This window comes from Mytilus edulis, chromosome 8 (assembly GCF_963676685.1).
Source record: "Mytilus edulis chromosome 8, xbMytEdul2.2, whole genome shotgun sequence".
In the NCBI taxonomy this organism is placed as follows: Eukaryota; Metazoa; Mollusca; class Bivalvia; order Mytilida; family Mytilidae; genus Mytilus; species Mytilus edulis.
The window spans coordinates 33,398,815-33,412,857 of record NC_092351.1 but is presented as its reverse complement, the minus strand read 5'-3'; the positions used below and the strand labels follow the sequence as shown (position 1 = coordinate 33,412,857).

The 14,043-nt window shown below is 31.7% G+C and overlaps 1 protein-coding gene across 1 annotated transcript in view; it reads left to right on the top strand.

The window, feature by feature from the left end:
* The window catches only part of LOC139486744 (arginine--tRNA ligase, cytoplasmic-like), a 116,326-nt gene extending 106,254 nt beyond the window's left edge, over positions 1–10,072 (top strand). The window contains exons 14-15 of the mRNA XM_071271676.1: positions 126–373; positions 9,841–10,072. Of these exons, the coding sequence (XP_071127777.1) occupies positions 126–373; positions 9,841–9,950 (358 nt within the window). The 3' untranslated portion in view covers positions 9,951–10,072. The remainder of the gene's footprint in view (positions 1–125; positions 374–9,840) is intronic.
* Positions 10,073–14,043: the final 3,971 nt, after the last annotated feature.

Sequence of the window (14,043 nt, the reverse complement as noted above, 5' to 3'; positions counted from 1 at the left end):
GATTTATATGTATCTATAGGTCCTCCTCTTCATACAACAGAAGCAGCACTATCACCAAAAAGAAGAATCTAGATTATTATTGAAAACTACAGCTTTTTCTAAAAATAATTTACATTTATTTCAAGGTCAATTGCCAGAAATGCCAATGTCAGTCAACAAAAGTTAAAGGAAGCTGCAATAAAAGACAAGATACAATTAGACCATGAAAAGGAATGGAAGCTTGCTAAATGTCTTCTACGTTTCCCAGAAATAATACTGAAGTGTTTAGATGATCTGATGTTACACACCTTGTGTGAATACTTGTATGAAACATCTAATACGTTTACAGAATTTTATGATGTCTGTTACTGCATAGAAAAGGACAGACAGACAGGTTTGTTTGAGATAATAAATTTATAGTCAACCTTGTAAAAAAACAACTTCATGTTATGGCGTGTGCTGTAAATTCACCGATTAAGTTGTGGAAGGGAAAAAAATAGGGTTTCATACATTAAATTTCAGGAATAGCTGCATATAGATAATACTTTAAGAAATTCAAAGTTTGATTTCTGATTATTGTCAATCAAACCCTGCTTGGTGTTTTCTCCACATAAAATTTCACTTAAATGTTTGCTTATATATGATTCATTTATAATTTCACTACTGTGGGTTTTTTCTGAGACGACTTTGGACTGCAAATAATGTATGACATTAAGGTTGACTCCTTCCTACGATAATTTGATACACCCTTCACAGACGTCATGATTATTTGGGCTCAGCATAAGTGACATCATCAACAACTGAATCCTATATCAAAATATCCAAATTTGCCCATTTATAGAACAAAAGTTAAGTGATTTTCGAAATTGCTTTGAGACATTAATAAATGATTATTTCATCAAAAATAACTTTCTGAGGTTAGTAGGTTTCTTTCTCTGTAGTGTATTTCCCTAATAACCGTTTGGATTGAGAAATGTCGTGTTATGCATAGTTACCTATGCATAGTTACCTAATTTGTTTAATAGCTGCTTCATTTATAATTTCACTAATGTGGGTTTTTTTTTCTGAAGACAACTTAAGACTGTAATTTGAATATGACATTGGCGTTGATTCCTTCCTGTAACAATTTAAAAGCCTCAACAGGCATCATGATTATCTGGACTAGCATGAGTGACGTCATCACTATACTACAATTTTCAAATTTGCCTGTTTCATGTGTTTATAGAACAAAAATTTTGTGATTTTCAAAATTGCTGTGAGACGCATTATAAATAAATATTTCATCAAAAATTACTTTCTGAGATTAGTGCTCAGTAAAATATTTCCTTTTTACCTTTTTGGATTAGCCAATATCGTGTAATGCTTAGTTACTCAATTTGCTTAATAGGTGATTCATTAAAAGGGCTCACAAGGAGCATAGTACAATATAAGACATTAATAAGACAATACAAAAAGAAACAACCATTTATTGTTTTACTATTGTGGGTTTTTTCTAAAGACGATTTTATTCCTGATGAGGAGAAAAGGTGTCAGTGTTGTTATATTTGTCAAGTGTTAAAATGTATTATTATCTTTTACATGCATGCTGTGCACTTAATAGTGCTTACGTAAATGAAAAATTGTGATGATATGCATTTAGAAAACATTGACATGATAATAAACCAAACTTTCCATAATTTTTATCCAAAAAATTTTGAACTCCAGGAAATTGATGTTGAAAATATTTTTGTAATTAGGTTTGTTGAATATCATGTCATCTCCGTCTTTACACCAAATCCATATTTTTCAAAAATCTTTCTATCTGCTGACATAATTTCACAAGTTATCGGTGGAAAAACTTGAAATTGGATTAAAAACAAATGTTACAAGATGCATGTGTTACATTTATCACAAAACTCATTTTTCTTGCTTCCGTAATAAATGATAAAAGACCTGTTTTAATATTGCATGTGTTTGAATATCAGTAAGGAATAATTTCCTATCGATCTTTCTACATTCATTTTATGAAATATAAAAACAACAGCTTTAAATACTGCATGATGAAACTGACATGAGGGAAGTTGACTAAATTAACTATTAGTTATATAATCAGCTTATTTCTCTTTGATTCTTTTAACTTTTATCTTCAATTGGTAAACATTTATATTTGGTTTACATAATTGTCATTTAATGCTGAACAAATTGGACATTTCTTAAGCTTGATTGTCAAAAGAAATACAGTTAAGCATGATCAGTTTTACTTTTGTTAATTTATTTGCTAAACAGATGAAGGTTTATTAATAATCATCTATCTGGTAATATCTTTGCATTAGTTGTATGAGTTTATCTCATGACATTGTGAATTGCTTGGACAATTAAATCAGAGCGAAAATTCTCTTAATATTTTGATTAATACATGTCCGGTGACCCGGCCAACCAACCAAGATGGCCGCCATGGCTAAAAATAGAACATAGGGGTAAAATGCAGTTTTTGGCTTATAACTCAAAAACCAAAGCATTTAGAGCAAATCTGACAGTGGTAAAATTGTTTATCAGGTCAAGATCTACCTGCCCTGAAAATTTCAGATGAATCCGACAACCTGTTGTTGGGTTGCTGCCCCTGAATTGGTAATTTTAGGGAATTATTGCTGTTTTTGGTTATTATCTTGAATATTATTATAGATAGAGATAAACTGTAAACAGCAATAATGTTCAGCAAAGTAAGATTTACAAATAAGTCAACATGACCGAAATGGTCAGTTGACTCCTTTAGGAGTTATTGCCCTTTATAGTCAATTTTTAACCATTTTTCGTAAATCTTAGTAATCTTTTACAAAAATCTTCAGTAAAGTAAGATGTACAAACACATCACCATCACCAAAACACAATTTTGTCATGAATCCATCTGCGTCCTTTGTTTAATATTCACATAGACCAAGGTGAGCGACACAGGCTCTTTAGAGCCTTTAGTTTTAGTCGAGCCTGCAACTTTTGTTGCAGAAAGCTTGACATAGGGATAGTGATCCGGCGGCGGCGGTGTTAGCTAACTTCTTAAAAGCTTTATATTTTAGAAGGTGGAAGACCTGGATGCTTCATACTTTGTATATAGATGCCTCATGTTACGAAGTTTCTGTCAGTCACATGTCCAATGTCCTTGACCTCATTTTCATGGTTCAGTGACCACTTGAAAAAAAAGTTCAAATTGTTTGTAATGTTGAATTCTCTCTTATTACATGTATAAGTAATAGGATAACTATATTTCATATGTGCATACCTTGCAAGGTCCTCATGTCTGTCGGACAGTTTTCACTTGACCTCGACCTCATTTCATGGATCAGTGAACAAGGTTAAGTTTTGGTGGTCAAGTCCATATCTCAGATACTATAAGCAATAGGGCTAGTATATTCGGTGTATGGAAGGACTGTAAGGTGTACATGTCCAACTGGCAGGTGTCATCTGACCTTGACCTCATTTTCATGGTTCAGTGGTTATAGTTAAATTTTTGTGTTTTGGTCTGTTTTTCTCATACTATATATGCAATAGGTCTACTATATTTGTTGTATGGAATGATTGTAAGGTGTACATGTTTAGCGGGCAGATGTCATGTGACCTTGACCTCATTTTCATGGTTCAGTGGTCAATGTTAAGTTTTTGAGTTTTGGTCTTTTTATCTTAAATACTCTATGCTATAGGTCAACTATATTTGGTGTATGGAAATATTTTATGATCTTTATGTCAGTCGCGCAGGTTTTATTTGACCGTGACCTCATTTTCACGGTTCATTGCACAGTGTTAAGTTTTTGTGTTTTGGTCTATTTTTCTTAAACTATAAGTAATAGGTCGACTATATATGTTGTATAGAAGCATTGTTAGCTGTACATGTCTGCCTGGCATGGTTCATCTGACCTTGACCTCATTTTCAAGGTTCATTGGTCTTTGTTTAGTTATCTTGGTTAATGTTAAGTTTATGTGACAGTTGTTATAAAGCTTAACTTTATACTTAGGACTATCAACATAATATCAATAATTAGTATAGAAGGCAAGACATTTCAGCGTGTGCACTCTTGTTAAATCTTTTAAGCAAAGTCTGTAACTTTTTAGAAATTGAGTTTATACAAAAAAAAACTATAAAACAGACCAAAAATCTTCTTTTATTACATATTTAAATGTTCCAGAATCAATCAAAGTCTTATGTACATCTATACATGCACTTACATTTCTATCGGACGCAGCTCATGTATTAAAATCAACAGATAAAATATATCTATTTGTTGACCTCATTTGTCGATAATAAATGTTACAGTTGTTTTGACGATCGGTAAAATGATGCCATATTGTATTTATCTTACGAGTTACAGACTGTCTGTGGTCATTCCTGTCAAAAGGATTTGTTTCCATTAAAGTACACTCACCATAATGAGTACGACAGATTTTGAGAGATTTCATAATGGAATATTTCAGAAAATATCCCTTTAATGGTAACAATTAGATTTGTACTGTCTACGGTGTAATCAGGTTACAACTACATGTCCCTAAGCAAGATTTGTTTAAGTAAACTATTTCACAATTATTTTTTTTAACTTTATCTCAAGTCAGATTGAATATTTCCCTTCAACTTCTTAACATTTCCTATGAGCATTATGATTAATTGTTCTTTGCAGTTCAAAGATGTTGCGTTCTAATAGCTGTTGTTCTTATTTTCCATGTTGTCTAGAAAAGAAGTGTTATATGGTAGTCCAAAATATTTTTTTTATATTTTTTTCTTAACATCAGACAGTTCAATTTCAAATTTGAAAATGAATTTATTGCTCTTAAGTGTAAAAATATGGTATTGCACAAGACTTCATGGAGGAATTCTGTCTAACAATATAATGCAGATTTTATCTTTCTTTGTGACACGGTTTTCTTTATTGTGATGACATAATCGAAAATTCAGTTGAAAGCAAGAAAATGTTGACGTCATAATTTGGACCAAAAGAGAACTTGAGATAAAATTATAATCATATAATAAAACCAACCTTGGAAAGTATGAATCAGCTAAGGAATATGAATACAGAGGATAAAATATCAAAGCTCTTTAAGGTTCTATATTCTAATTGCTAACATTATAGTAAAGAGATTTTCCTTGATAAAGACATTGATTTTATTACTTACATTGATGTGAAGTGCATTTATTCAGGTCACAGTTGAAAATATTTTGCTTGAAGCAGGTTTATAAGAAATAAAGACTCAAATTTGTTATATAAATTAGATTTTTTATACAGAATATGTAATTATAAAGCTGGTTCAGATTTAAGTATAAGCAGTCTAAGCCTGTTGACACATATTTTCCTTATTCTAAAGAAATATTGGATTATACATAAAAATGTGATTGGCATGCTAAGAATTGTGACTAATTTACTGTAAAGTTTACAACCCTGTAGACAAATTTCTGTTACAATAGTGTGGGTCAATCAATATTTCATCATCGGTCAACACTTCAGTTTTCATTTAATAACATTTTTTCCAGATGACAAATCTGTATCAATTTTGTACTCAATAATCCTGGAAACAAAAGAAAGACTGGCTTGTATTTCAATGATGTTTGACCCACTTGCTCTCAACAATAAGTCTGAGCTCTTGTCATTACTTTTTGACCTCCTTGTCAAATAACTTCTGGAAAACAATTGAACCAGTCATAAACAAACATGGCTTCGATCCCTGTTTGACTGTTGTATGTCATGATTGCATCCTAAACACCAATAACATTGGCTGCTGCCATTATTAAAAATTGAACATCAGGAATGAAACACAGTTATAGATTTTTTTGTGACAGTTGAATTTTTTATCTATTTTGAAGTATTATGGAGTTGTCTGCCCCTTGTGATTTCGAAAAAAATCCTACAAGGTTTCAATGATTTTAGAGATTACATGGTATCTTATACGAATAAAAATTTAGCCAAAAAAAACATATTTTGGTGAGAATATTATTTATTAATGAATGTACTTGATTGGTTCGTTGGTGTTTGCTTTACGCAGCCTCAGTGCAAAAAGCCTATTAAGCGGTGAGAGCTAATTCTAATGTAATGCAATTTAAGTATTTTTTAAAAATCAGACTCAAATTCGCTTGAAAGTGATGGTGAGTTTTTTGTCTTGTCTGTAATGAAAATTGCAAGGAAGCGAGACATAGGGATTGCTTTTTCATTGACAGCGACAATTGTTTATTTTCTGCTTATGTTAGTTTGATCTAGGAATTACTTGTGATATATAATATAAATTTGCATAACTATCAATACATATTAGTTTGATGACTATTTTGAGGCCCTGCCCCCTACAACATGATCCAGTGACTTTGAATTTATTAGCAATTTTCATTGTTAAGATTAAGTTTGATAGGAACTACTTGTGATAGATCTTTGATAATTAATATCAAATTGCATAAATACAGTGCATAGATCAGTTTGATGACTACTTTAAGGCCCTTCCCCCTAGGTCATGGGCCAGTGAATGAATCAAGTAGAAATTTTCTATGTTATGCTTTTTGCTTAAAGTCAGTTTGATCAAAACTTCTTGTGAAAGATCAATGATATTTTTTAGAAAGTTGCAATCAAGTGTATATCAGCTTGATAACTATTTTGAGGCCCTGCCTCCTATCACATGGTGTAGAGACTGAATATATTAGCAATTTTTAATGTTAAGTTTAAATTTATTTCCCTTGGATATTGTCCAGCTCCATTATTTTTGTTATCAAGGCTTAGGTTGTAGCAGGCTATGAATATATCTAAAGCAGTCAAAGCTGTCAATTTATTGGCATATTTGTTAACACTTATTCAAAGTTTCATTATTAGATCCTGATATAGATAAATACATACAATACATCATATTTGGAATATATCCCATTTACATACAGTAAATTAGGGGCCATCCTTTTAGTCATGCTCCTGTGACTTTTAAATTTAAATGTTAAGTATAATGTTATTAAATGCATGGTCAATACAAATACGGTTTCTAGATTATTTCTATTTTTTTATGCTGTTGAATTTTTGAAATGTTTAGATTTTCTATTGAGCATGTTTTTAAAAGTACTTTGTAATTTCATTTGATTACAATCTGAACAGATGTCCCTCATTTGCAAGGATATTTGAAGGTCATCATACTCTTGAATTTAAAGTAAATTGTTTGTTGAATGTTAACTTTATTAATATTTAATCTTTAAAAGTACATACGTACTTTAAAATTTATAGACTGGGTACATGTGGGCTGCAACATTGTGACAGTCATCAAATTGCTGCTTTTAATTTACTGCCAAGTTGGACATGTCTCTGTCATTAAATGTTTTATTATAGTCTTTATGTTGACATGGTTTAAGATAATTACAACTGAGAATGGCTGATTTTTTATACGACCGCAAAATTTGAAAAATTTTTCGTCGTATATTGCTATCACGTTGGCGTCGGCGTCGGCGTCGTCGTCGTCGTCGTCGTCGTCGTCCGGCGTCCGAATACTTTTAGTTTTCGCACTCTAACTTTAGTAAAAGTGAATGGAAATCTATGAAATTTTAACACAAGGTTTATGACCACAAAAGGAAGGTTGGTATTGATTTTGGGAGTTTTGGTCCCAACATTTTAGGAATTGGGGGCCAAAAAGGGCCCAAATAAGCATTTTCTTGGTTTTCGCACTATAACTTTAGTTTAAGTTAATAGAAATCTATGAAATTTTGACACAAGGTTTATGACCACAAAAGAACGGTTGGGATTGATTTTGGGAGTTTAGGTTTCAACAGTTTAGGAATTAGGGGCCAAAAAAGGGCCCAAATAAGCATTATTCTTGGTTTTCGCACAATAACTTTAGTTTAAGTAAATAGAAATCAATGAAATTTAAACACAATGTTAATGACTACAAAAGGAAGGTTGGTATTGATTTTGGGAGTTTAGGTCCCAACAGTTTAGGAATTAGGGGCCAAAAAGGGACCCAAATAAGCATTTTTCTTGGTTTTCGCACCATAACGTTAGTATAAGTAAATAGAAATCTATGAAATTTAAACACAAGGTTTATGACCATAAAAGGAAGGTTGGTATTGATTTTGGGAGTTTTGGTCCCAACAGAATAAGGGGCCCAAAGGGTCCAAAATTAAACTTTGTTTGATTTCATCAAAATTGAATAATTGGGGTTCTTTGATATGCCGAATCTAACTGTCATGACTGTGTATGTAGATTCTTAACTTTTGGTCCCGTTTTCAAATTGGTCTACATTAAGGTCCAAAGGGTCCAAAATTAAACTTAGTTTGATTTTGACAAAAAATGAATCAGTTAGGTTCTTTGATATGCTGAATCTAAAAATGTACTTAGATTCTTGATTATTGGCCCAGTTTTCAAGTTGGTCCAAATCGGGGTCCAAAATTAAACTTTGTTTGATTTCATCAAAAATTGAATAAATAGGGTTCTTTGATATACCAAATCTAACTGTGTATGTAGATTCTTCATTTTTGGTCCTGTTTTCAAATTGGTCTACACTAAAGTCCAAAGGGTCCAAAATTAAATTTAGTCTGATTTCAACAAAAATTGAAATCTTGGGTTCTTTGATATGCTGAATCCAAAAATGTACTTAGATTTTTTATTATGGGCCCAGTTTTCAAGTTGGTCCAAATCAGGATCTAAAATTATTATATTAAGTATTGTGCAATAGCAAGTCTTTTCAATTGCACAGTATTGCGCAATGGCAAGAAATATCTAATTGCACAATATTGTGAAATAGCAAATTTTTTTTTAATTAGAGTTATCTTTCTTTGTCCAGAATAGTAAGCAAGAAATATCTAATTGCAAAATATTGTGCAATAGCAAGATTTTTTTTTAATTGGAGTTATCTTTCTTTGTCCAGAATCAACTTAAATCTTTGTTTAAACAATATACAATGTATATTCACTTTTTACTACCAACTGATAAATTATAATAAATAACATTCAGTGATAACAAGCAGTTTTTTTTGCATCTTAATATTTTATGATGTATTTAAATGAGTAGTTATTGTTGCAGACTCCATTAGAAATTTTAATTGAGATTAGTTTTGGAATAAGGGAAAGGGGGATGTGATTAAAAAAATTGGGTTCAATTTTTCTCATTTGAAATTTCATAAATAAAAAAGAAAATTTCTTCAAACATTTTTATGCCCCACCTACGATAGTAGAGGGGCATTATGTTTTCTGGTCTGTCTGTCCGTCCGTCCGTCTGTCCGTTCGTCCGTCCGTTCGTCCGTCCGTCTGTCCCGCTTCAGGTTAAAGTTTTTGGTCAAGGTAGTTTTTGATGAAGTTCAAGTCCAATCGACTTCAAACTTAGTACACATGTCCCCTATGATATGATCTTTCTAATTTTAATGCCAAATTAGAGTTTTTACCCCAATTTCACGGTCCACTGAACATGGAAAATGATAGTGCGAGTGGGGCATTCGTGTACTGAGGACACATTCTTGTTTTGAGAGGATTAATATTCAACAGCATAGTGAATTGCTCTAAGAGAAAACAAAAATTTTAAGTTCATTAGAACACATTCATTCTGTGTCAGAAACCTATGCTGTGTCAACTATTTAATCACAATCCAAATTTAGAGCTGAATCCAGCTTGAATGTTGTGTCCATACTTGCCCCAACCGTTCAGGGTTCAACCTCTGCGGTCGTATAAAGCTACGCCCTGCGGAGCATCTGGTTTTTTATATTTTGACATGTACTGTTCAAATTTATAGTCATTTATAATTAAATGAGATGCAGGGTATACTGTATAAGACAGCAACTCAACAACACAAAATTACAAAATATTCCATCTGAGAACGCTTAACCTTTGTTTCATTAATATCACATTTTATAGGTTTACATGCTACATTTGTGTAACTAGATTTTATATTTCTTTTGCAGGTAAAATAGTGAATGTAAACATGAATCGTCTACTGTTGTGTGAAGCTACCGCTAATGTTATTGCTGCAGGTTTCCACTTACTTGGGATTGAACCTCTAGAAAGGATGTAACTCCTGTACAGAATAAAACATATTTCAACAGTGGAAAAATTATCAACTTGATAAATTATTAAAATTTACTTGTCAAAATGTGCAGTTAAGCATGACATATCAGTAAAATGTGCTTGCATTTGCTTAAGACTTTGTTTTATTTTAGTTTGAACATGTCGGTATACTATTTATGTTCTTGGTTGAGTTGTCAGCGTTCCTTCAGAACAAATGTTTATTTTAGTTTGAACATGTCGGTATACTATTTATGGTCTTGGTTGAGTTGTCAGCTATCCTTCAGAACAAATGTTTATTTTAGTTTGAACATGTCCGTATACTATTTATGGTCTTGGTTGAGTTGTCAGTTATCCTTCAGAACAAATTTTTATTTTAGTTTGAACATGTCGGTATACTATTTATGGTCTTGGTTGAGTTGTCAGTTATCCTTCAGAACAAATTTTTATTTTAGTTTGAACATGTCGGTACACTATGTATGGTCTTGGTTGAGTTGTAAGTTATCCTTCAGAACAAATGTTTATTTTAGTTTGAACATGTCGGTATACTATTTATGGTCTTGGTTGAGTTGTCAGTCATCCTTCAGAACAAATGTTTATTTCCATTGATTTATTGTTGGGGCTTAACTATTTGAGATATCGAAGCTGTCAGGAAGTGCATGGAGAGAACCACAACATTCAACAGGAAACTGGCAATGCTAGTCAATTAATATTGGAATCGGACACTCCTGTCTTTTGTTAAGTTCAAACCCTCAACCTCAGGGTTGACAGGCTAGTGATACAGTAAAAGATTTACTTATACATGTACCACTTATTTAAATTCATGCTTTGTTCTGTAAGTCATCTTAAACCTTGTTCATAAAAAAAAGTTTTAAAAACTTATGAGACATATTAACATGATAAAAGTGAGAATTTAAGCTAGCTATAAAAACAGGTTCAATCCACCATTTTCAAGTTTCAATATAAAGAAATGCCTGTACCCAGTCTGAAATATGACAGTTCTTTTCCATTCAATTGTTGTGTTTGAGGTTTTAATTTTGCTATTTGATTAGGGGCTTTCCTTTGAGTTTTTTATTTGGTGTTTGTTGTTTTTGTTATTTTACTTTTTTCTCCGAGAGTGGATTCATTATATTCGTTGGATACCAATTTTTGGGAGGACAGGTGAACCACAAATTCAAATGTTCAACAATTTACAAATTTTCTATAGGCTTTGCATGCAAAGATGGGAAAAACATGAAATCAAATATCCACCAAAATGCATGTTTTCCTCAATCCATGAAAATTAAATACCAATGAAAATAAATTAATCCACAGTAGTAAAACTGTAACCAATCTTCTCCATAGTATTATATTATCTTGAATCATCTTGGTATCCAAAGTGCAATGTAAATATACTTCCTGTCAAAATTTCAAAGAGCAATTCATACATGTTTTTTTTCATTAACTACATGTATTTTGTGTTTATTGAAACAAATGATTACCCTGAACTCACTTACATTACTTTGTAAAAAGTGTAAATTGATGTTGAAAACATTTGAAAGGGTAACTACCTGAGATGATTATACCAACATAATAAATATTGTTTTCACCAAATTTATTGCATACAATATGAACAAATAAATTATAACTATCATTTCTATTGAAAGCAAAAATAGGGATAGCACAACAGTTGTTATGCCTAAACTCCATAAAGTGTATTCCAACACTTTTCCGTGCTTGTTTTCATTTTGCCTATAAATTTGTATATATAGACAAAGGTCAGTTTTGGTTAATTAGTATAAGATGATGATTTACAGATCAAGTGTGTGTACTGGGACTATTATTATTATTTTTAGTATAATAGTCCCAGGTATGTATGAGTCTTTGTAAATACAGCTGTTTCACAAATCAAACCTTTTAAGGGAGAAATTAATAGTCACTGATATTGTTTTTGTTTACCTAATGGTTCTCCCAGATCTATAGGATCTCTATATTTCATCTTATACAGGCACAACTGTGGAATTTTACCAGTATGCTATGAATACACATAAATAATGGCCAAATTGAATTTCGGAGAAAGACCCAAAGTGAAATGAGGGGAAGAATATAATTTTAGTATAAGCTTAAGGTGGCTAGGGCGTCTTCATTAAAATTGATAGAATTTTTTGATAACTTGTCAAAATGAAGTTTTCATATTTTTTTTCTCAAAAAAGTATTAAAAAGTATGGGTCACAGGACTTTTTTTCATGCTACAGGTTGTGCAAAATTGTCAATTTTGTATAGATTAGCATGGAAAATCAAATTTTGTGTGATAAAAAGAAAACATTCTATCAGAACTTTAAGATAAAACGTGAGAATATTGCTCATATAACAGGCTTTCAGATAAGAAAAAGAAAAAATGGGGTTACTGAACTTGTTTTCTTGCTACATATCAAAATAGGTAAATTCATAACACTTTCTATAATAAATATTACTTTATCTGAGTTATCTCCCCTTATTTGTCAAAATTGGAAAAAAATCTAATCAAACACAATCAAGGTGTTTTTCAGTAATTAGCTGTAACTATGATATAGCACACAGTTTTCTATATTTATATCAAAAGTATTTTACATAAATTACCTACAATCTTTAAATTTGCCCATTTCATCAAATATCTAGACCAAAGTTTTCTGCTTCAAAATCCAAGATGGAGGAAGACACCGAGCCACCTTAATTAAAACACTTTGAATTTTGAGGGATATAAGTGTTGAAAATATGCATTGATCTTCGAAAAAAAAAAAGAAGAGCAAGTGAACTTTCCATTCTAAGATATGATATTTTTACAAAACTTCATAGTAAACATGGCCAAGATTTAGCCATAAAGGAGTTCCTAAGGCTGACCTAAAGGACCTACTTTTCATAGAATTTTGAAGTCTTTCAGTCATTCTGCAAATGGGAAAACAGCCAAAGGCCACCAATTACATTTGTAGTCTTTAACACAGTGAGAAATTCCCGCACCTAACGGCAGGCTTCAGCTGGCCCCTAAACAAAAATGTGTACTTGTTCAGTGAAAATGGCGGGGCATAACAAAGACCAGAGGCTTCTGACTTGGGACAGGTGCAAAAATTTTGTGGGGTTTAACATGTTAAGTGAGATTTAAACTTGACCCTATCCTTACATGCATACATCTAGCCAATTTAGAAAAAACGAACACACAGCAAGTTGCACAGTAAAACTCGGTTTTAAAGAAGTCTGAGTAGGGACAATGCCAGAAAAGGTAACAAGAGAAACTAAGCAAAATGATAATGCTGCACAAGTTAATAAGACTACTAGCAGTTACTGACATGCCAGCTGCAGAATTTTTTGTCATATCTCATTCGGCTGTACTTTTGTACAAAGAAAGACAACTTTATTTCTTTTCCAGTTAATTTTCTAGTTGTTCGTGTACACAGTTGGCTTTATCTATTTGCTTAGCTTTACATATATATATCAGTATTGTATTTTTATTTTTCGTTATATACAATATCATATTGATGTCTCCTGTATCCATCTTGATACCAAATTGGTGATGTTCGAGTTAGACAAAAGACATATATTTCGCTAGTTTAAACAATATTTATTCATGATACCCACCCACCCCACCCCCCTTTTCCCCCATAATATATGTGGAATAAGTACTTGAAGGAATTATCAACTAAGGTTCAGACCAAAGTAACCAAACTATTCTGTAATCTGTAATCTGTAATATATATTCTGCCAATGTAGGCACACCTCTTCCGAGTATTGGTTTTTCACATCATGAATAAAAATATCTTCCACCAATATCACTATACACTATTTACATTGTTCATCATATTCTTGACGATAAAATTGGACTTAATGTCAATATCATCAAATCATTAAATATTTTAAAATCTAAAATATTTATCTAAAGATATCACTGTTTAAGAGTAGACAACCAATTGACACTTAGGATTCATAAAATGTTACTTTCTTTTCTTTTTCTTTATATCATCTAATTGCAACAGTCTATATCTTTCACAATGGAGATTGTAACATAATCGCCTACATTTTGGATCTATAATGTTCTGTATCACTTTAAAAACTTTTTCATTTCTTAACATTGTCATGTAATTAAAGGGATC